At 43.7% G+C, this 23,535-nt stretch overlaps 1 protein-coding gene across 1 annotated transcript in view; it reads left to right on the top strand.

The window, feature by feature from the left end:
• Positions 1-22,661, top strand: part of CNTNAP5 (contactin associated protein family member 5) — a 664,045-nt gene extending 641,384 nt beyond the window's left edge. Inside the window, exons 22-24 of the mRNA XM_084806776.1 lie at positions 1,684-1,902; positions 18,062-18,133; positions 19,978-22,661. Coding sequence (XP_084662902.1) covers positions 1,684-1,902; positions 18,062-18,133; positions 19,978-20,174 — 488 coding nt within the window. The 3' untranslated portion in view covers positions 20,175-22,661. The remainder of the gene's footprint in view (positions 1-1,683; positions 1,903-18,061; positions 18,134-19,977) is intronic.
• The last annotated feature ends 874 nt before the right edge of the window (positions 22,662-23,535 follow it).

The following is a 23,535-nucleotide window of genomic DNA, read 5'->3' as shown; positions in this document are numbered from 1 at the left end:
GCCCTGTTTTGTCCTCTCTGTGCTGCTCTTCTGAGCTCAGTGTGCGGTGCTGTTCTGTGCTGCCTTGAGGCAGCACAGGCGTGGCGGGGAGGTTGGCTCTCAGGGAACTGATTGGAGCACAGGCTCTAAGGTTGATTCCCAGGAACCGACCTATCCTATGGCTGTCTAGCAGCTGACTAGCAGCCATAGGATTGTGCCCTTAGAGAGTTAAGAAAAAAAAGGCAAAAACAAGAGAGCTGAATACTCCACAACAGAAACAAGAAAATAGGCCAAGGTGCTGCAGAAGACTAGTTTTATTTTCAAACAAGGATGGTTTTGAGTTTTGCAGCTTGATGTTAAAGTATATTTCCTTTTCCCAAATCTTTCAAGGGAGAACAGGCTTTCCCCCATGTTCTTTCTGTCTTAAAGCACACACACAGCCATAATAACACAAACAGGAACACAGCTATGAATCAGCAGAGAATAAGAGTCAAAGAACCATACAAAACCATCAGTGAATGTGAAAACCCAGTCTTCCAGTTCAGGGTCAACAGCTGACAAGTGACAACAGGGAAATCTAATATCTGAAAGACCACCTTCTCCCATATGAGCGTGTCCGGGTCTTAAGACCTTCTGGAGGGGCCCTTCTTTCGAGACTGCCGGCTTCAGAGGTGTGTTTGGTGACAGTACAAAAGAGTGGCAGCTCCCTTGCTGAGAAACTCCCTGTGGAGGGAGGCCAGATTTGATCCCTCTCTGCTGTCCTTCCACCAGTAGGCAAAGACCCCTTAATTTAAGTCGGCCTTTGATGTGTAAGCAGGTCTGTTGGGTTAGAGTCTGTTTTTCCTCAGTTTTTGTTCTGTTTTTAATTGTTTTTAATTGTGTTTAATGTATTTTGTTTTATTATTGTTTTTATCAAGTTTTATCAAGTGATTGTAAGCTGCCTCAAGTGCCAGTTTTGGTAGAAAGGCAAGGTACAAGTCAAATAAATACATAAATAAATATTATCTAAAATGCATTACATTTAATCATATGTTTAATTTGTTAGCTGTAGAATTCTGAGGATATGTTCCCTAATTTTAGGGCTCTAAGTCTGGGAACTGAAAACATTATTTCAGGTTGCACATTACGTTTAATGTACACTTTTTTTCCCCTAGGAGGAACCCCAGATATTATATTTCTCTGAACAAAGGTGGTAACTTCAAACAGTAAAGCACCTTTTTAAGTTGTCCTTTGGGGTTTTTTTTTTTTTTTTTGGTGAACTGCTCAGAAAACTACCCCTTAGGAGGACTCCTGGATCCAAATCCCAGTCTCTCTCTATGGACCACACTGGCTTTCATTGCTCATTTTCCCCAGAAGTTAGCCACAGTGCCATTTAATTTATATTAAAAAATGCAATAGAAGTTGATGCCATGCACTGATATATGGATTTAAGATTGTATTGAAATGATTGTGTTAAAAGCAGGCTAAAAGTGGAGTGGTGGACAACTTTTAGCTCTCCAGATGTTTTGGCCTACAATTCCCAGCATCCCTCACCATTGTCTATGCTGGCTAGGGTTGATGGGAGTTCTAAGCCAAAATGTCGGGAGGGCCACATGTTGCCCACCCCTGGGTTAAATGGATGGAAACTAATCTCAAATGCACTTTAACTTGTATAAAGTAAGGTTAGATGGATCAAACAGCTTCCATTTGCTTTGTATTTTGCAGATAGTCAGGGTCTAGATCTGGAAGTCTCCAAGGCAAACTCCTTTGGATTTGTAGGATGCATGTCATCTGTCCAGTACAACCACATAGCTCCACTGAAAGCTGCCATACGGCATCCCACTATAGCACCTGTGACAGTCCTGGGTTCCTTGTCTGAATCAAACTGTAGATCTTTGGTTGAAGTTGATGCAAATACAGCAACTACAATATACTCTTCATCAGGTATGTTCAACAATTCTATAGAATGTTTGCTTCATAATACCTCTGTTTAATTGTTCTGCTTTTTATTAGACAATTGAGCTGTGGCACACAGAAAAGGGGTGTTAAACTTCCTTTGCCAGTGCACACCAGGGAACCTTGAATTCACAGTATCCAATCGAGTAAAAGTATGGTGTGACTAGATCTTTTACTAGCTCAAGTTGTTCATATTGTATCTATGGATCCATGGAGGGTTACTTGGCACAATCGTAAGTGAATGGCTGGGGCAAGGAAGATCCAAAAGTGTTTCCTGTGGGGTTTTCTGTGAACCAGTGCTACTGATCAACAATGTTTTAATGGAATTTCCAGTCTTCCTAGAAGATCCAAAAGTGCACCTGCTTTTGCTGAAACACTTTGGAAGAGCACGGATGGGAGAGGCACAATCTGGAAGTCAGGGTTGTATCCCATGGGCTTTATCCAATGTTATTCTAGCTCAAGTCCCATTTATTTCAATGGATCTACTCTAAGTACAACTAACATTGGATGCAACCTGAAGAAGTTTTTAATAATCTGGGGACTGGACTGCCTATGAGAAATCATACTGATTCCCTCTTCTCCACAGGAAATACAGAAAAAATCATTTCACTACTACATTATATGCAGGCTTTGGTACTTTTGCAATATCAGCATCTCTTATATCAGTTACCTCTTTCTTCTTACTATTTGTATGTTTACAGCTCCCAGCACTTACAGATAAACAGCTCCATGTTGCTAATGGTCTTCATTTCAAAGAAAAATATTCATGTGCCCTGTGTCTTTTGAACACATCCAGAGTTTCAAGCATAAACTATAATAGTACGAAATGATTGCTATTCAATACCTTGAGAAATCAAGGATAACAGAAATGGGGGGGGGGATGTTCATGCCTGAAAGGACCAGGAGCAGACTGCCGTGATTGCCATGAGTAACTGCAATGGAATGAATGGGCAGGAATTTAGTTTGCTGTTTGTTTACTGGATGATTGGATTAAACCCCATCTTTCCACATTAGGTGTTCAAGACAGCTAACAAAATAACAAGTCAATACAAAATGAAAAGCAATGAAAAGCAAAATGAAAAACACATGTAAAGCACCATATAACAGTTATAAATAAAATAAAAAGATAAAGCCGCCACCAATTAAAACCAATAAAAATCAATAGCAGACATGTTGTCATCTTGGCAGGTCCAAAGGCTTTGTCAACAAATGGCCCACAGAGAGGGCTAGATGGACCTTCCAAAGGGAGGGAGTTCCAAAGAACATAACAAGAGTCCTGCTCAATCAGGCCAAAGGCCCATCCAGTCCAGCATCCTGTCTATGAGACAACCGCAAACAGGATATGAGGGCAATAGCCAAGCACCACCACCACTCCCCAGCAGCTGTTACCCAAAGGCATGATGCCTCTGATGCTGGAGGTTTGATAGGCCTATTGTCCATGAATTTGTCTAGTCATCCTTTAAAGCCATTTAAATTGGTGATCATCATCACAACTTGTGGAAGCAAATTCCATAGTTCAGCTATGCACTCTGTGAAGAACTACTTCCTTTTAGCTGTCCTAAACTTCCCACTATTCAGTTTCATTGGGTGACCCCTAATTCTAGAGTTATGAAGACGGGAGAAAAGCTCCCTATCCACTTTCTCCACTACATGCATAACTTTATCACGTATATCATGTCTGCCCTTACTTGCCTTTCCCCCCCTAAAAACTAGATCCTTCAAACATTGTAACTTTTCCTTGTAAGGGGGTTGCTCCAGCCCCCTAGGTACAGCCACTGTACTTAGGTGGGACATAAAGGAGGCCTACTCTGAATGAAATTGGATGTACACAAGTGAGCAACAGTTAGCAGTACAACAGTTTGGGAAAGGGATCATAGCTCAGTGGTGGAACACATGCCTTACATGCAGAAGACCCCAGGTTCAATGCCTGACATAGCTGAAGAATCTCTTTCTGGGGCCCTAGCAAGCCATGCCTGAGTAAACAATACAGTAGGGATGTCAGAGAATTCTGCCACGGATCTCGGTGAGGCCGAATGCCAGTGCATTCAGCCCCCCAAAATCCGTGGTGGAACAAAGCCCCCTGCCCCCCCCATGAAAGGCGTGTGAAACGGAGCACTTACCTGCCGCCGTTCGGCTGCTTTGTGAATGGTGGCTGCGTCATTCACTTCTTCATTATAGCCGTGATAGGCTACGTAAATAATTATCTATTCTATCACAGTTAACATAGGGATGCCATTTGCATCCCTGAGGAGGCCAGGGTACATAAGTATTTACGTAGCCTATCACGGAAAAACAAAAACAAAACAGCGAATGCAAATGGAGGCGGCAGCGGCTACGGCGGCCGCCATTTGTGTTCCCTTTTTTTTGCCGTTTTAGCCTATGTAAATATTTACATAGGCTATTATGGAAGAAAAAAAAAAAGGGAACACAAATGGTGGTCACTATGCCATGTGCGTTCCCTTTTTGGTTTTTTGCAGTAATACTATACAGGGGTTGATGGCAAAAGTTCTGTCCTGGTATAAGGCAGCTTCCTATGTTCCACACATATTGCTTAAACTGTTTAACAGTGCAAGATTTGGAGATGCAGGCACACATTCTCCAGATATTTTCTCCCAAAGAGTTGGGGAACCTTCCCCCAAAATACATTATGCAAGGAGTAGGGATGGGCAATCTGTCAAGTCCATTTCCATGGACATCCTCCTTTTCTCACCTCCAAGTTCATTCCATCCTGGTTCCATGCAGATTTATGTGTGTGTGGCAGGGGAGCAGGCATAGAAAAATATCCATATATGTTTTTATGTGCATTTTCAAATGGATGCATTAATAGACACATGCCCCCATTGACTTAACTGTGCTTGTGTGCATTTTCAAATGCATGCATGTTGTTGGATGCATGTTTTTTTTCTTTTGTGGAATGCATCACAAGCCCAGAAATGTTCCTACTGCAAACTGCACCCATTTCTGCATTTGGTTCTGGCAGGTACAGATCAGATAAATCCATTTAGAAAAACATGACAAAGCAAATTTCTCATCTATCCCTAGCAAGGACTCCCTTCTTCCTGGGCCACATTTCCATACACATTTCATTATTTGATTGACATATTGCTCATTACAATAAACCAATTTCTGGCCTCATATCACCAGTTGGTTCCTTGAGCCCTCAGCACCACATGGACATAAATTCTGTGAATGGAAATTCAGCAGGATGCTCCTGTCCAAGAGCAGCCACTTTTGTGCTTTCAACCTATGGTAAAAATAGTACGAGCTTCACAATGTGTTCTTCTTCCCAATATACAAAACACTTAAGATGCCCAAGGGGCTATTTAATGATTACAGGCAAGAAATGAACTGCTGGGATCATCATCTGGAAGTAATATGACTCTCTTTAAAACCAGAGAGGATAAGAGACAACAACAGAACAAATTCAAAGGCTTCTACAGGCTACACATTTCTATTAGTGTGGTTAGGACAGAATAAATTAACAGGACTGGTAAGCTGCATGTGAAAGAATTTTCCACAGCCACTAAAAAATGGCATAACAATAGGTTTCCAAATAATATCTAATAAAGGATGCCTTCTCTGAAAAGAATGTGAGTTACATATCTAAATGTGGCCATCCAGCATCCATCTTGTGTTATCGTGCTCCCCTTAGACTACAGTTCCATGTCCTGAAATGCCGGCATGCCCAGATTCTCATTTTTAATAGCCTACTTGATAAGAGTGTAATAATTCTAGGGATGTCAGATAATTCCGCCATGGATCTCGGGAAGGCCAAATGCCAGTGCATTCAGCCCCCTGAAATCCATAGAGGAACGAAGCCCCCTGCCCCCCCGCCCTCCACCCCGCAAAAGGCACGCAAAACAGGACACCGACCTGCTGCCGTTCGCGCTGACTTGCGAATGGTGGCTGCGTCCACGGCCGCCATTCACTTCATCACTATAGCCGTGATAGGCTATGTAAATACTTACGTAGCCTGTCACGGCTAATGCAGGGACACCATTTGCATCCCTGCGTAAGGCGTGATAGGCTGTGTAAATATTTACGTAACCTATCATGGCAAAAAAAGAGAAAGAACGCAAATGGCAGCCACTGTAGCCGCCGCCATTTGCATTCGCTTTTTTTTTTTTTTTGCCGTGATAGGCTACGTAAATATTTACATAGCCTTAGCCTATCATGGCAAAATACAGGGACGCAAATGGCAGCGGCTATGGCAGCTGCCATTTGTGTCCCTGCAGGCTGCCCAGTGGCCAGATGTCCAGCTGTGGGCAGCCCTGGCCGGTGGCTCCGCGAAACCTAGGGATGTCAGAGAATTCTGCCATGGATCTCAGTGAGGCCGAATGCCAGTGCATTCAGCCCCCCGAACTCTGTGGCGGAATGGCCTGTCCCCCCTGCCCCCCCCGCAGATCCCCCCTGGGACGAGACTTACCTGTGGCGGAGCTTCCGGGCAGTGGCTGCGGCGGCTGCGACCGCTGGTCTTCTGACCGGCTGCCACCGCCGCCATTTCCAGGCTTGTAAAAAAAAAAGACGTGTTAGGCAGGCTACGTAAAGATTTACGTAGCCTATCATGGCTAGGTTTTAAAAAAACAACAACATGATAGGCTACGTAAATCTTTACGTAGCCTATCATGGTTGAGTGGGTTTAAAAAAAAAAAAACACGTATGCAAATGGCGGCGGCTACAGCCAACGCCATTTGCGTTCCTTATTTTTGCTGTCTTAATCTACGTAAATATTTACATAGATTAAGACAGCAAAAATAAGGAACGCAAATAGTGTAGTGGGCGCTATTTGCATCCCTTTTTGATTTGCCGTTTTAGCCTATGTAAATACTTACGTAGGCTAAAACGGTGAATGAAAAAGGGACGCAAATAGTGCCCGCTACGCTATTTGCGTTCCCCTTTATTTTCGCCGTCATAGTCTACGTAAATATTTACATAGATTAAGAAGGCAAAAATAAGGAACGCAAATGGTGGCGGCCATAGCCGCCGCCATTTGCATACGCGGGTTTTTTTTTGTTTTACCCAGAGCCCTCTGCAGCTGGAAATGCAGCTGCGGATGGCTCTGGCCTGGCTGGGCCTGGCCGGCTGCTCTGCAGAACTGCTGTGGAGCACAGCCAGCCGCGGAGGATTCCGGGGGGGAGGAACGGAGCACCTCCCCCCCGGCGAGGATTCCAGGGGGAGGGACGGAACGCCTCCCCCCCTACCATCAACATAATCTGTGAAAGGTAGGTGACTTTTGTACATCCCTAGTGAAATCTCTGCGGAGCGGAGCTGGATGGAAAGAATTTTGGGGGGAGGGATGGAGCGCCTCCCCACCACCACGAATGTCACCCTTCGAAAAGGTAAGTGACTTTTGTACATCTCTAAATAATTCTTCCTAGATTCTTTTGTCCCAGACTGAGGATTTGCACCAGATCCCCACTTCATTCTGCTTTGACCCAAGATATATGCAGAAAACAAGAGATGCTGTTAACCTCCCCTGCAAAGCAAAAATTAATTATGATGACTGGTGGATGGTGAACGATGTTCTCTTTTTGTAGCCAGATTGTCCTGCTGTGACTTACTGAGAAAGCATTTCTTGTGAATATCAACTGGCACCATCCCTAAGTGTTTTTCTGGGCATGTGTAAATAAATTGTGTGCTCTTTTCCTCACACACAAACAGACACACATGCTACGCAGGTGTGTTCTGGCTTGCTATTACTCTAGATGATGAACAAAAATATTGTAAAGAAAAAAATCAGTTGGCATGACAATGTACTTTTGACATAGAATCATAGAATCATAGGGTTGGAAGGGGCCTGCAAGTCCATCAAGTCCAACCCCCTGCTCAATGCAGGAAGCCTGTTCCCAGGAGGTCTCCAATCCAAGTACCAACCAGGGCTGACCCTGCTTAGCTTCCAAGATCAGATGAGATCGGGCACATCCAGCCCTTTGCTTGATGACATCTTAGAAAAAAAATATATAGTAAACATACCCTAACTTGCTTCTCTGTGGTTACTGCTATGGGAGGGCTTTCTTTCCTCACCTTGACCCCACACAATGGTAATGGGTGGTTTCCATCAGAGGGCCACCTCATAGGTCACTGCTGGCTGACACTGCAGAAATAGAACTCCAGAATGGCAGCAAATAGAGCTGTATGAAAGCCCCATATTTTTATTCACTAATGATCTGGGGGGCAGGCACGTGTATGTCAATAACATACTCCACTCAGCTGGCCAGCCCATCATACACCAAAATGTTTTTTTGAGTTAGAACAGTCATTGAATATATATATATATATGTATGTATGTATGTATGTGTGTGTGTGTGTGTGTGTAATCTCTAAATATAACCTTTAGTACAATTTGTCTTCATACTGTGATCTACAACTATATAAAAAGAGAGGACATCCTATTATGATGACTTCAGTGAAACTGATTTCAAAATTTTCCAAGGTCCTGCTAGGGAAGCTTCTTTCATCATTTGCCGTCTGTTTCTCTGCAGCAAACACCTCTGTATGCTTCCCTAATCTATCTAATTGAGTGAATAATAATTCTAAGAAATACTAAATCCTGTTGGCCTGAATTCTGAAACACACACACACACGCACGCACACACTTCTGAGTTGCTTTTCTAATCATCATTGAAATGGCAAACATTTATAAATACATATACATAACTGCATAAAAACCAAAGGAAGGAATATTAAAAGTAGCTGAGACTTATGCTGGTGTGCTGCAATTTTGTTTTAGCTCAGGTAACTTCATGTCACCAAGCAATGGGCCGTATCCAGTAATGCTGCTGCACTTTTGCTCTTTATGTTGCACCAGCGGGACCCATTGCCAGTTCAACAGGGAGTTAGTGCTGCTGCCTAAAGCAAGCCTGGAACTGAGCAGAAACACTCATTTCTGGATCAGGAAAGCTCAGAGGAGCTCCCTTCTGTGAGCTCCACTGACTTGGCCCCTTCCAGGAGCAGCATTTCCACTCCTTTCCAGTTACTTTAAGAACCTCTGGCTCCCTGTTGGACTTGTCATGGGTCCCTCTGGCTCACAGGCAGTGTAAGATACTGCTCCGTTATAGTTTTACTGCTTTTTAAATGCCTTTTCTCAGTTTTCTGGAACACAAACTGTGCCACCTGGCCTCAAAAGCCTACATATTTTTGGTACCCACACACCAGCTCTCAGTAACCTACCAGGACCCCACCACCTTCCCCTGACAGACCCCCTCCTTCTCCTTCTGCCACTCGTTCGCCCCTCACATGTGCACCCAGGAAGCAAGAAGTTGGCAGACTTATCTCTCAATCTGCCAATTTCCTGCTTCCTCTCCCTGAGGTGAGAAGAAGCAGTAATGTGTTTGCGGCAGAAGTGGCAGCTAGCTGGCTGGCAGGCAGCAGAAGCGGTGGCAACAGCGGTGGGTGGGTGCACGAGTGGGCAGGGCAGGGGCAGTGGCTGGCAGAAGTGGTGGGAGAAGTGGCACATGGGTGGGAGAAGCAGCATGTGCGGGTAAGTGTGGCAGGCAGAAATGGCTGTGGTGAGTAGATGGCGGGAGAAGTGCACTGCTGCTAGGTTTTATTCTGGTTCTACTGTTATATTGTGGTGTTAAGCTTTCAAATTTTATATTGTTTTATGCTGCACGTTGTGGTTTTAATTTTTGTGAACTGCCCAGAGAGCTCCAGCTATTGGGTGGTATATAAATAAGTAAGTAAGTAAGTAAGTAAATAGTGTCAGTAGATGGGGGGGGGGAAGGAATTGCGAGTGGGGGCAGAGGACAAGGAGGAACAAGGGGGAGCAAGAATGGATGAAATCCCCTGCCAAAATGACAAAAATGGCAAGTGTGCCCACAGGCTTGGTGAAAAGACAAATGCGACATGAAAAGGCTCCCTACCCCTGCCTCACACTATTTCATGTCAATTAATTGAAGCTTAATAGTTGGTGTTGTGTTTCTCCGCTGACATTCAGTTACTAACTTTGGCATTAATATTTGGCCCCAAAATGTGTACTGGATTTCTGTGCTTCTTTGGGGTTGAAAAGCATCATGTGACTTATGTTTTGATAGGCATTTGAGAACTAAGGCAGGATTTGTCTTGAGCTTCAAAATCCTACATTTCAGTTCTGGGCCAGACCCATCACAATTGATGGCCATTACTCACAAGTGACTGGCACTGAAGCCTTATCTTGGGCCTAATTGAAGTATATACATGAAACATAATGGGTAATTGAGCTCTGGGAAATATGGCGGCCACTTATGTATTGCCACAGAAGAGGGCAGCAGAGGTCACAAATTTGCATAAAATGTGCACATGCTAATTTATTTGTATTGATGCAAATTTAATTACTGTAATTTAAATAGAAAAACAGTACATCTCACCACAGTGGAAGAGACTGACCAGGTGACCTGTGCCTACTTAGCCTTCCCTGCCATTCAGGTGCTAACTGTTGATAGGCAACTTCAGGCCTCCTGCTCTGCTCTCCCACCTTATGGTTCTTTATCTTTTAACCAAGCTTGGACTCAACAGCCATTCAAATAGAGGATACCTTCAAATAGAGGTCCTTTAGACCTTCAAATTGAGGGCAACCCTCCACAAAGTAGGGTAACTGGACACCCTTGGCCCAATGGATTTCCACACGCTGAGGGAATAATTCATGTGCCAGCTTGGATACTTTTAGACATCCTTTGTGCCACCAGACTGCTTCAATGGATTTATTTCTTTATTTATTGCATTTATATCCCACCTTTTTTCCTCTTACAAGGAACCCAAGGCGGCTTGCATTATCCTCCTCCTCTCCATTTTAGCCTCACAACAACAACCCTGTGAGGTAGGTTGGGCTGAGAGTCTGTGACTGGCCCAAAGTCACCCAGTGAGCATCCATGGCCGAGTGGGGACTAGAACCCAGATCTCATGACTCCCTGTCCAACACCCTAGCCTAAGGATGGACGGAGGTCCCTTACCTGGTCCCGCAGCTTGCTTCGCGGTGGGGGGGAGGCGCTCCGTTTCTCCCCCCGAAATTCTTGGGGGGGGCATCCCGCCCCTCCCGGCCGAAATTCAGGCCAGGGGGGAGCGCCCTGTCTCCCCGGCTGCGAAATAAAAAAGTAAATTGGAAAAAAAAAACACGTGATAGGCTATGTAACGATTTACGTAGCCTATCATGGCTAGATTTTCAAAGTCAGCCGTGATAGGCTACGTAAATCTTTACATAGCCTATCATGGCTGACTTTGGGGGGAAAAAAAGTGCGTACGCAAATGGTGGCGCCCATGGGCGCCACCATTTGCGTACGCACTTTTTTTTTTTCAAAGTCAGCCGTGACTTTGAAAATCTAGCCGTGATAGGCTACATAAATCGTTACGTAGCCTATCACTTTTTTTTTTTTTTACGGGGAAATGGCGGCGGCAGCCGGTCAGAAGACCGGCGGCCGCCACCCGCCGCCGCCGAAACGCTGCTGGGACCCGCCGCCGAGAGGGACATTCGACAGAGGTAAGTCCCATCCCAGGGGGGTGGGGGGGCAGAGAATTTCCCCAACAATTTTGGGGGGCCGAATGCATTGGCATTCAGCCTCCTGGAGATTCTTGGAGAAATTCTCCACCTTCTCTACTCTAGCCATTGCACCACACTGGCAGTCTGAATGAAGCCATGTTTCTGGTGTTTGTATATCTTGTCCTCTTTCTTCATAGCAGCAGGATACCTGTGCCAGTATTCACTGAAGCTAGCTTAAAACCATCAAAAGATACTCATCCCATAAATGGGATCTGTGTTTACACTGGCAGGATAAGAAAGAAAAAAAATCCCCAGCAATGTAATAAAGCAAGAAAGCATGTTTCTGGTAGGGCATTATGTTTGGCTCAGCTGGTCAAATGAAAATGAAGGTGTAACATGCTAAACAGCCAAGCTTTTGACTTGGTTCCTCAGCTTATAGACTATTCTACTCTTGCAAAAGATCCATAGTTTCCTTCTGAACTGAAGGATTCCATCATGGGAGATTCTCAAACTATCCTCTGCCAGCTCTCCAAAACAGAGGACTGTCCTCTGTAAAGAAGAACACCTGGCCACCCTATGAAAGGAGGCAAACTGAGTACAGAAACAAAGAGTGAAATGTCACAAAGTATTCCTCTCTTTTTTTAATAGGACCTTTCTATATGTCATCTTTGTATAATTTATATAGAATACATAAACAGAACACCAAGCTGATTCTCTCTTGTTAAAATCAATGACTCTGCTTGAAGACTGAAGCAACTTGGAGAATTTGAAATGGATGAGTCCTCGCAAAAATACAAGATTGTATATGTAGCAATAGCAATAAATGACAAGATATTGAGTGGTATCCAGTGATGGCTTTGTGCTGGCAGAAAGTACTTCTGTTCACACAACGCAGGCCATCCAATTTTTGCTGATTCCCACACACACTGCACCCCACCTGCACTCCCCCCAAAACTGCTCCTGAGGGTTGGGGCATCCTCTGGAACCATATGGAATATGGTGTGGATGGATGCAGTGGGTATGGGGAATCAGCAAAGATCGAGTGCCCTCCCCTTGCAGAAGCATTTTCTGCTACTGCAAAGCCAACAATGGATAAAACTCATTGGCATTTTAGAATATTTTGAAATGCATTTCGGTCTTATTATGTTCACTATTTCTATGTGATTCATCCTCGCAATGTGAAACAAACTCAGGGCCTGAATTGCAAAGGTATGTGCATAGACGAGTTAGTTTCTTTGTCATCTCTCTGCAGAATGCTTTTACAATTGAGCTGCAAAGAAAGAAAGAAAGAAAGAAAGAAAGAAAGAAAGAAAGAAAGAATTTGTGGTTCAGTCGTTAAGTCATGTCCGACTCTTCGTGACCCCATGGACCATAGCACGCCAGGCCTTCCTGTCCTCTGTTCTCTCCCGGAGTGTGCTCAAGTTCATATTCATTGCATCAGTGATGCTATCTAGCCATCTCATCCTTTGCCATCCCCTTCTCCTTTTGCCTTCAATCTTTCCCAGTATAAGGGTCTTTTCCAAGGAGTTTTCTCTTTGCATTAGGTGGCCAAAATATTTGAGCTTCAGCTTCAGTATCTGTCCTTCCAATGAGCAGTCAGGGTTGATTTCCTTTAGGATGGACTGATTTGACCTCCTTGCAGTCCAGGGGACTCATAAGAGTCTTCTCCAGCACCACAGTTCGAAAGCATCAATTCTTCGGCGCTCAGCCTTCCTTATAGTCCAGCTCTCACAGCCATACGTTACTACTGGGAAAACCATAGCTTTGATTAGACGGACCTTTGTCAGCAAGGTGATGTGTCTGCTTCTTACTATGCTGTCTAGGTTTGTCATAGCTTTCCTCCCAAGGAGCAAGCGTCTTTTAATTTTATGGCTATAATCATGACTCACCGTCTGCAATGATCTTGGAGCCCAAGAAAGTAAAATCTGTCACAGCTTCCATTTCTTCCCCTTCTATATGCTAGGAAGTGATGGGGCCAGATGCCATGATCTTAGTTTTTTTAATGTTAAGTTTCAAACCAGCTTCTGCACTCTCCACTTTCACCTTCAACAAGAGGCTCTTTAGATCCTCTTCGCTTTCTGCCATCAGGGTGGTATCGTCTGCATATCTGAGGTTGTTGATAATTCTCCTGGCAATCCTAATTCTGACCTGTGATTCATCCAACCCGGCGTTTCTCATGATGTACTCTGCATATAAGTTAAATAAGCAGGGTGTCAATATGCAGCCTTGTCATACTCCTTTCCCAATTTTGAACCAATCAGTTGTTCCATTTCTGGTTCTCACTGTTGCTTCTTGGCCCTCATACAGGTTTTTCAGGAGACAAGTAAGGTGGTCTGGTACTCCCATCTCTTTCAGAATTTGCCACAGTTTGTTGTGATCCACACAATCAAAGCCTTTAGCGTAGTCAATGAAGCAGAAATAGACATTTTTCTGGAATTCTCTTGCTTTCTCCATGATCCAGCTAATGTTGGCGATGTGATCTCTAGTTCCTCTGCCTCTTCGAAACCCAGCTTGTACTTCCAGTAGGGGTGGACGAAAGTCACTTACCTGTCCTCGAAGGACGTTCGCAGTGGGGGGGAGGCGCTTCACTGGTCTCCCCGCAAAGTTCTGGCCGGGGGGGGAGGCTTCCCGCCTCGCCCGGCCGCGAACGCGAAAGTTTAAAAAAAAAAAAAAACACCCCCTGATAGGCTACGTGACGATTCACGTAGCCTATCACGGCTAGATCTGCAAAGTCAGCCATGATAGGCTACGTCAATCATCACGTAGCCTATCACGGGTGACTTAAAAAAAAAAAAGCGCGTACGCTAATGGCGGCCCCCATAGGGAGCCGCCATTCGCGTTCCTTATTTAGTCGCTGTAGTCTACGTAAATCTTTACGTAGACTACAGCGACCAAATAAGGAATGGGAATGGCGGCTCCCTATGGGGGCCGCCATTATCCGTACACACTTTTTTTTTTTTTTTAAGTCACCCGTGATAGGCTACGTGACGATTGACGTAGCCTATCACGGCTGACTTTGCAAATCTAGCCGTGATAGGCTATGTGAATCATCACGTAGCCTATCAGGGGGCTTTTTTTTTTCTTTCATTGCAATGGCGGCGGCAGCAGCTGGTCGAAAGACTGGCTGCCGCTCCCGCCCCGCTCGAACACCCGCCGAACCGCCGGCCGGACCCGCCGCCGGGAGGGACATTCGGTGAAGGTAAGTCCCATCCCAGGGGGGGGGTGCGGGGGGCGGGGGGGCGGAGGATTTCTCCCTGAAACTTGTTCGGGGGGCCGAACACGTTGGCGCTCGGCCCCCCGAAGTTTCGGGGAGAAATTCTCCGCCAACCCTAACTTCCTGTAGTTCTCGGTTCATATACTGCTGAAGCCTAGCTTGTAGGATTTTGAGCATAACCTTGCTGGCATGTAGGGGTGGACGAAACTCAGTTACCTATCCTCGAAGCTTTTTGCGGTGGGGGGGAGGCGCTTCGCTGCTCCCCCCACGAAGTTCAGGCCGGGGGGGAGGCTTCCCGCCTTGCCCGGCCAAAATTCAGGCTGGGGAGGAGGCGCCTTGCCTCGCCCGGCTGCGAACTCAAAAGTTTTTTTTTTTAAAAAAAACAACGCCCCCGTGATAGGCTACGTGATGATTAACGTAGCCTATCACGGCTAGATCTGCAAAGTCAGCCATGATAGGCTACATTAATCATCATGTAGCCTATCATGGGTGACTTAAAAAAAAAAAAAGCGTGTACGCAAATGGCGGCCCCCATAGGGAGCCGCCATTCGCGTTCCTTATTTGGTCGCTGTAGTCTACATAAAGATTTACGTAGGCTACAGCGACCAAATAAGGAACGCGAATGGCGGCTCCCTATGGGGGCCGCCATTTGCGTATGTGGTTGTGTTTTTTTTTTAAAGTCACCCGTGATAGGCGACGTGATGATTAACGTAGCCTATCACGGCTGACTTTGCAGATCTAGCCATGATAGGCTACGTTAATCGTCACGTAGCCTATCACGGGGGCGTTTAAAAAAAAACTTTTGAGTTCGCAGCCGGGCGAGGCGAGGCGCCTCCTCCCCGGCCTGAATTTCGGCTGGGCGAGGCGGGAAGCCTCCCCCCCGGCCTGAACTTCGCGGGGGGAGCAGCGAAGCGCCTCCCCCCCACCGCAAACAAGCTTCGAGGACAGGTAAGTGACTTTCGTCCACCCCTAAAACTGACCTTTTCCAGTCTTGTGGCCACTGTTGAGTGTTCCAAATTTGTTGGCATATTGAGTGCAGCACTTTAACAGCATCATCTTTTAGGATTTTAAATAGCTCAGCTGGAATACTGTGATCTCTGCCAGCTTTGTTGTTAGTAATGCTTCCTAAGGCCCACTTGACTTCACTCTCTAGGATGTCCGGCTCAAGTTCAGTGACCGCACTCTCATGGCTATCAGGGACATTCAGATCTTTCCTGTATAGTTCTTCTGTGTATTCTTTCCACCTCTTCTTAATCTCATCTGCTTCTGTTAGGTCCCTGCCTTCTTTATCCTTATCATGCCCATCTTTGCACAAAATGTTCCCTTGAGATCTCCGATTTTGGTAAACATACACTGTTTTATTTTTCCATCTCCTGATTCATTGCAACTCGAGTGGGGGATGCAGAGGTGACTCAAAGGGGAAATTCCCTGCCAATGGATTTTCATGTGTCACTAAGTTTGAAATAAATTCTATTAACCACCTATGCCTGTGGGGGACATGCACCCTAGTCAAGTGAGCTGGAGCTCCCATGTATACATCCCGTTGCACAGCACACACATAAAGTAAAATGGGTTTGTTTTTTTTAAAGAAATATTGTTGGTGATATCATTTCTTGAGCTAAAAAAAGGGCACTGCATAATATTGATTTGCTGATTGATTGATTAATTTTATTTGTACCCTGCTTTTCTATAAAAAACAGCATTCAAGTTGTGTGTTTTTTTTAATTATTAAATACAGTATTAAAATTGGCATTGTATTTAAAAACCCAACAAACTAAGGCTGTTATTCTTGGTTTTAATCCTCTGTTTTATTTCTGCCATTGTTCAAATTGTGGGATTTTGTTTTGTAAACTACATTAGGGGCAGTTGTTAGGTCAATATAGGAAAAAAGCGGTATAGAAATGCATGTGTATGAATTTGTGTGTATGTATGTGTATGTGCATATGCACACAGAGAATATATATATATATACATACATATGTACATACATACACACACATATGTCATATTATATATGGAAGCCAAAATGTTTAGCTTAAAATATATATTTTTGAATAGTCTGTTGTTAGTCTTTCTATCTTTCATATATATGAATCCTGCAGGCTTACAATCAGTAATAAAGTAGCCACTATCGGGATATACATATGCATAGAAGAAGAAGTAATCCTTTTGGAGCTTGATTTGAAACTCATTGATCTTTCCCATCATCCACTCAGTCTGCCAGATCACTGTTGTTTACCTGGTGAACGGTGTGTAACCTGGCTTGAAAACAGCCAAAACATGGGTTGCCTGGACTGACTTCCAAGGTTGACTCATACATCGTTGTTAGTGTAGTCAAAAGCCCACAGGTAGAAAATGGAAAGCTAATGTCATTTATAATTTGTATGCAGGAACTTAGCCTTGCCATTGAGCACTGGAGCTCTGGCTCAGCTCTGGACTTGAATAAGAGAACAGCATACTGTTATGAGCAGGGGAAGAAAAAAACAGGATTTTTTAAAAAATCCACCACGTCGTAAATTTCCCCCACGAACAAGGTTCGACTTCTAGGCTTGGACTGCCTATCATTATAGGTGGCAATCAGTAACACTAATCTCAGCCCAAATTGTTGATTCTTTGCCGCCACTCCCCAGATAAATGTTGATAGCTCTGCATGTTCCTATTTTGTGACACCACCTGAACTTGGTAAGTTATAATACAATTGTACTGAGCAGGATAAACATCCCACATTTTACGACCAAAGTGTTTCATCACAAAGCGAGGAATCAAACCATCATGTTCCCGGTGAAGCCAGCAGAATTCATGACGTGGCAAAGCAATCTACAGTAAAACTATCTGCTATTCAGCCATCGGTTTTATGAAATTGTCAATGTTAGGTATCCAAGTACATGTCAGTGAGGAAAAAAAGAACCGTTCTAGAAACAGTCCTGTTTTTCCAGACATTTGATTATCTAGCAGTGTCTATTCAGAAATATTTCTCATTGCATTTAATAGGCCTTACTCCCAGGGAAGTGTGCACAGGACTGCAGCATAAGTTCTAGCCCACTTAAATCCAAATTGCACGTATGCACAATAAAACAACACCACTTTCCTTAACTCTTCTACTATGTCTTTGCATTTTTGTCTTTCATTATTTTTACACATTATAATATTTTTTGGGAAAAATTGGTATTGGTGGTCTGGTGGTTTGCTTTGCTCCCAGAAATTCCAAACATTTATAGCCCTGATCAAGATGTTTATAGCCTTTAATCATTCTTAAATAAGTTTAAGTTTAGGTGACTGGAGTGTCATTTCATTTGTAAACTTTTGGTTAGATAACCTAAGAAGGGCAAATTGAAGGTGAGGATACAGCTAGCTGTTTCTGTTTACCTTACTCTCTGTTACCAAGAAGGTATCTTTGGCAGCTGGTTTGCAGGAGTAAGAGGCTTATAGGAACGTATTGCATTGCACATGCAAATGATCTTTGGATTCTTCATTAATTGCAGATCCGTTTGGGAAGGCAGATGAGAGAGAGCCACTCACCAATGCTGTGAGGAGTGATTCAGCTGTCATTGGAGGTAACCTATTTTTTAAAAGCTGAGCAAGACACTCTTTTCTAAGATGGCTGTTTCTGTTTTGTGTGCCTGTTTCTGCTATACAACCTCCTGGAACCAATGGCAGGGAAATTATGTGTTCCAGCTCCAGGGACCTCCCGATCTACCCTGTCTCCCTTTGTGCCTCTTTCAACTTTGGAGCTCTGACATCGGAGAGGCAAGGGCCTCAGAAATTTCCATGGGGTCTAGAAGGGGACATCTGAGGTCTCCCCCTCCAAGGATGGACCTCTCCTTCCACCCTCAGAGGGGGAGATCCAGTCTATACTATGGCACTCCCAGAGACCACAGGATTGCAACCTCAGTGTTCAAAATTATTAGGAAGAAGATTTATCAAGAAATTGATTGAAACTAAAATAAGAAATACAATTATAATGCAATTGTATCAGTCTATGGTCTGTTGGTAGCCTAATATTGTTTCAGTTTGGTCTTGTGCACTGCAGGGTAGACCCAAGGAGATAACTACAAGTCTAGCCATTTAAACTGAGAACAGTCTCATGAGTTTCTTGAAGGAACATCTGCTTTGTCTCAACTCAGCCATATCTCAAAGCGATGTTAAGTAAAGAGTAAGCAAAGTTTATGACCTATTGGTCTTCATAACGAACCAAGATGAATTATAGTACCCATGGCCCATGGGAATGTAATTACATTAGCACCATATCCATTAGGTTTGCCTATCTCCATAAAGTGGGTTAAGCATCCACTTGCAGCTGGATAAATTTGGAAGTATGAATGTCTTAAATCCAAAAATATCATTGTTATAATTGAGCACACAAAGCACTGGACAGCTTCAGTTGCTCCTCTGGACCACAAATACATTAAAAGACTGGTGCTCAAGTGTCATAATAGTAAAAAATGGTAACACGGTGTTATGCATTTAAGCCTCTTTCTTCTGGTGGAAGAGATTTTGGGCTACATCCAGTGTTATGCAAGAAGACACAATGGCATTTCCCCTTCCTTTTCACCCCCCTTTATTTCTCCAACCCAAATCAGAGCTGAATTGGAGGGTATGTGGGGGGGGGGGTGGCTGCAAGAGTTAATCCATTCTGTCAGTGGCATCCATTCTGTTGGTGGACAGAGACCATTGGATTCAGCTCTCTCTGGTGAAACAGCAGTGAAATGTTGTACAATGACTCTGGCCTTGTGTCAACACTATTTGGTGCTATGGTGCAATCAGAATTGGCTGTATGCTAATGAAACCAGACAGAAGGACCAAATGAAGCTGATTTGAAGTGCTGCAAAATTGCACGGTTAGAGGCAAAATCTGGATTTTACAAACCTCTATGAGCTTCACAGCATGATGTGATTCACAAACACTACTAAGTATAATCTGTTCTTTTGATGAACTGTAGTCATCACTAGGGATGAGGGAGAAATGTGTTCTGTAGCTTATCTATTTTCACACTTTCGAACCACTGTGCAAAACAAAATTCAGCTGCCCTTCAAAATTCATACATCTCCAAATTTTGCGAAGGAGTTCTTCAATCAAAAATGTGTACAAAAATGTATGTGTTATGGGAAGTAATGTTCAAAAATTCATTATATTGGTGAAATTACTTGCAAAAAATGCATACAAAATGCATATTTTGGGACAACTGTGCAGAAAAACCCTTATGAATTTTCATACGAACTCTTTTAAAAACAATACGCAATGCTCAGGACAATCTGAAATTAAGACCAGAGAAATTTTCAAAGTTTGACATGAACCAAACTTAGGACTGGAGAAATGGAAATCGACAGATTCATCTATACGTGGCCCTCACTCTGTTCTTCCCTTTATGCTTGTGTCTCTTTTTCCCCCTCTTCCTCAGGTGTTATAGCAGTGGTGATCTTCATAACCTTTTGCATTGTGGCTATTATGAGCAGATTTCTTTACCAGCACAAACAGACACATCGGAGCAGCCAGACGAAGGAAAAGGAATATCCAGAGCACCTTGACAGTTCTTTCAAGACTGATGTTGACTTGCAGAACACAGTGAGCGAGTGCAAACGAGAATACTTCATCTAGTGGACATTCCAGTTCCTTGTTACACTTTGGCATTTCTTTGATTATGATGCTGACAATTTTTTTTAATCCATCCATTTCTTTGGAATTTCCCCACCCTTTTGGAAAGAACCCACTTTGCACAGAAGAGATGGGCAGAAACTCCAGCGCCTCAGTCTCTTTGCCCATTAACACACCACAGTTAATGCCTAGCTCAAGAAACTGTGTGTTCTACCTGAGTTCCTCATAACATGCATGGTTGACTGTTGATTTCCTGGATTTCTGAAATGTTGCTTTCTGGACCCATTTTATTTACCATTTCATGTCGGACCTGAGCGATATATACTAGAGGTAAAGTGTACAAGCTAACTACGTAGCAGCACAGCTATTGCAACAAGGTAGTGGGAAAGAATAAGACCAAATTATATCATTTTAAAAAAATGTTTAAGAGGAGCCAAATGCTTTGTTTAGCGAACAACCATAATAATTCTGTTTTATGTTGTTGGTGCAATGTTGATTTTGTGAGGTGGGGATCTGGGATGACTTCTTTTTTTTTCCCTTTGACCCCTTTTTCTTTCCCGCCAACCTTTTATTGTAACTTTTGTGACTGGAAGACTCCTCTGTATTCTTTTTAATGTAGCACCCTTGATGAAAACAGTGCTCCAAATTAGGGCTGGGCCAAAGATTGCTTCTGGGGGTGAGTGAAATTGCAATATTTTTTCAGGGGTGGGGTTCGCTTTCTGGGACAGAGACAAGACAGCAGACAACAGAAGGTTGCAATCTTACTTTTATAGAAAAAAGCTTTGACTCTACTTCAAGTGGCTGCAGAGCTGCAATAAGCAGCAGTCCGCTGGCATTCCTCATTTCAAACAGAATGTCCAAGTCAGAATGAGCTATGTCTCTCTGTCTCTCTCTCTCTATATATATACACACACACACACACATGCATACATACATATACACATACACCCCCCCCCCAAGAATGTTCCTGGGAATGACATTATGTGATGATGCGGCATCATTCCCATTGGGCCATTCAGTTTGCAATGAGGAATGCCACTGGGCTGCTGCTTATTGCAGTTCCACCACCACTTAAACCTAGGCATATTCAGATCATGTTAAATCCCTTCTGCCGGCGTGTCGCAGATTGTCAGGCGTCTTTCGTTCCATTGCCGGCTCATTGACAGAATCAGGATGTTTTCCCTCTATGGATGTATGAGGAATTTGTGCCACTTGTGCTAATGAACATTAATGCAAGTGCAAATTTGTGCGAATCCCTCCCCCCCAAGTTTTTTGTTTTTTTTAAGGTTCACAAGTCCCCATGATTCAGAAAAAGCCACTGAGCTGCATAATCCACTGGTCAGATTCATAGGAACCCAACCTCATTTGAATCCATTGCAGATTTTCACAACATCCCTACTTAAACTCTGTCACCTTGTCTCTGTTACGGTAAGCAACCCTCTGAAAAACATTAGCCTTTGGCCCCTCCTACAAACTTACACACACACACACACACACACACACACATTTTCACAGGAAACAAATAATCCTGTATTATTCACACACTATTCCATTGCAATCTCCATCTGATAGGGTTGGCTAAAATCAATAGTGGAGCATATAACACCAGGTGAAGCAGGGAAATAAACACCTTTGGTTTTCAATGGTTTTTGGCATGTGCCAGGTGTTAGGACATTTTGTAAATCTTAACTTGCTCAAACATGTTAGTAGTGCTGCTTAGAATTGACACCTAAACATAATTTGGAGGCAAGCCTTACAATGGGTGGGATCAAGCATTATTGTGTGTGTGTGTAATAACTGACAGCCAAATTCCAGAGATTTAGATAACAGACATTCAAAGCATCTTTAAAAGCACACAACATTTAAGACACAACTTCCCTGCACAAGACATTATTACCAAGGACACTCCTTTCCCTTTTAATAACATGTAGTTTCACATACAAGGTAAAACTTCAGGGACCATATCAAGACCACTGCCTATTTTCCTCTTCTGTTGATATTTTCTACCCATTTCATTTTGGGAATTCTAGCTAGGGCTCCTCCGGACAATTTCAGCTGAGTACATTATAATTTGGATTTGTGTGTGCATGCGTGTGTGTGTGTACTTGTCTGGTTTTGCAAAGAAAAGTGTATTCTTACCTACATTATGTTTTGGAGCTCAGCCGATATTTGTTTGAATGCTCACACTGCATCTGGTAATTTGTCATGACACAGATCCTGTCCCAAGGAATTTACATGGCTGGATGTCAATCTTTTGCCTAATCAAGACTAGGTATGAAGTAGAAACTAGAATTTCAGATTGACCTATAAGGATGTTACATTTCCTGCCCTAGGAAATGTTGTAGGCTTGCAAACTGCAGTGGTGGAGACGCGTGCTGTGCTCAAAACCTCTTCTACATTTTCCTGATCATTCTCACTCAATTTGACAGAAAAAAATGCTTACAAACATTCAAGGAAATAAGAATATTTCAATTAAATACCCATGGAAGGCATGCCAGATTCTTGTGTTTACCTTAGTTACAAGGTGGCTGTGGGCTGTGAGTGTCCTGTCTTTCATTGTATAGTCATAACTGTGGCAGTCTGCAGCCACCCTGACATCCCATACTTCAGTTATAGGCCAGGAGAAGATGTCATAAAGTAACTTGTACCACAGGGCTTTTTTAGATCAGGAAGTGTGGGTATCAGGGACTCAGGGAGGCTGCAGAATGATGGAGAGATAGAAGGTGGGGAAAGAAAACACAGCAATGGTCAAAAACAGCACCAGAAGACATGCAAAAGAAATTCAAAAGCATCCTGAGAATAAGGTAGAAAAACTGAAGCCTCTTTTGTCAGGGGAGAAAATGTATGAGAAATCTGAGGACAGAGTTCAGCACAGCACAAGTGGAAATATTCCTCCTCATCCATCCTTAATTCTGTTGGCTTCTTGCTGGCTTCTAAAGAATGGCAACTGAATCTCATGGATAGGATGGAGATGAATGGCTTTTGCCTATTCAGGGTAAAGGGAATGGGGTGCACCACCACCCATGTAGTGACAACGTCATGGTTGTATAGTGGTGTACCATGTCAGCTTCATCAGTAATGGAAGGCCCAGTAAAGGACCTTGGCTATAAGGCTACAGACAGACATTTTCTACCCCACCTTAATGTTTTGGGAAGGGTTGTGTTTTACCTGGGCCATGTAACTTGTAGCTCAGGAAGATCTATGGCACCCACTCTTATAATCAATCTCTGAGGATGGGTTTATGGCCCTGCATTTGATGCTCCAGGATGGACAAATCTCTAACCCTCCATGCTGTCACCTCACTTTGGACAGCTTCAGCACCACTTCAGACTGTAACTTCCTGCCTCTGCTTCACCGACCAACT

This window comes from Heloderma suspectum, chromosome 1, assembly GCF_057233095.1.
Source record: "Heloderma suspectum isolate Gila_16-S chromosome 1, 16-S_ref, whole genome shotgun sequence".
Lineage (NCBI taxonomy): Eukaryota > Metazoa > Chordata > Lepidosauria > Squamata > Helodermatidae > Heloderma > Heloderma suspectum.
The sequence above is the reverse complement of the archived record's forward strand: the minus strand, read 5'-3'. Positions and strand labels throughout refer to the sequence as shown.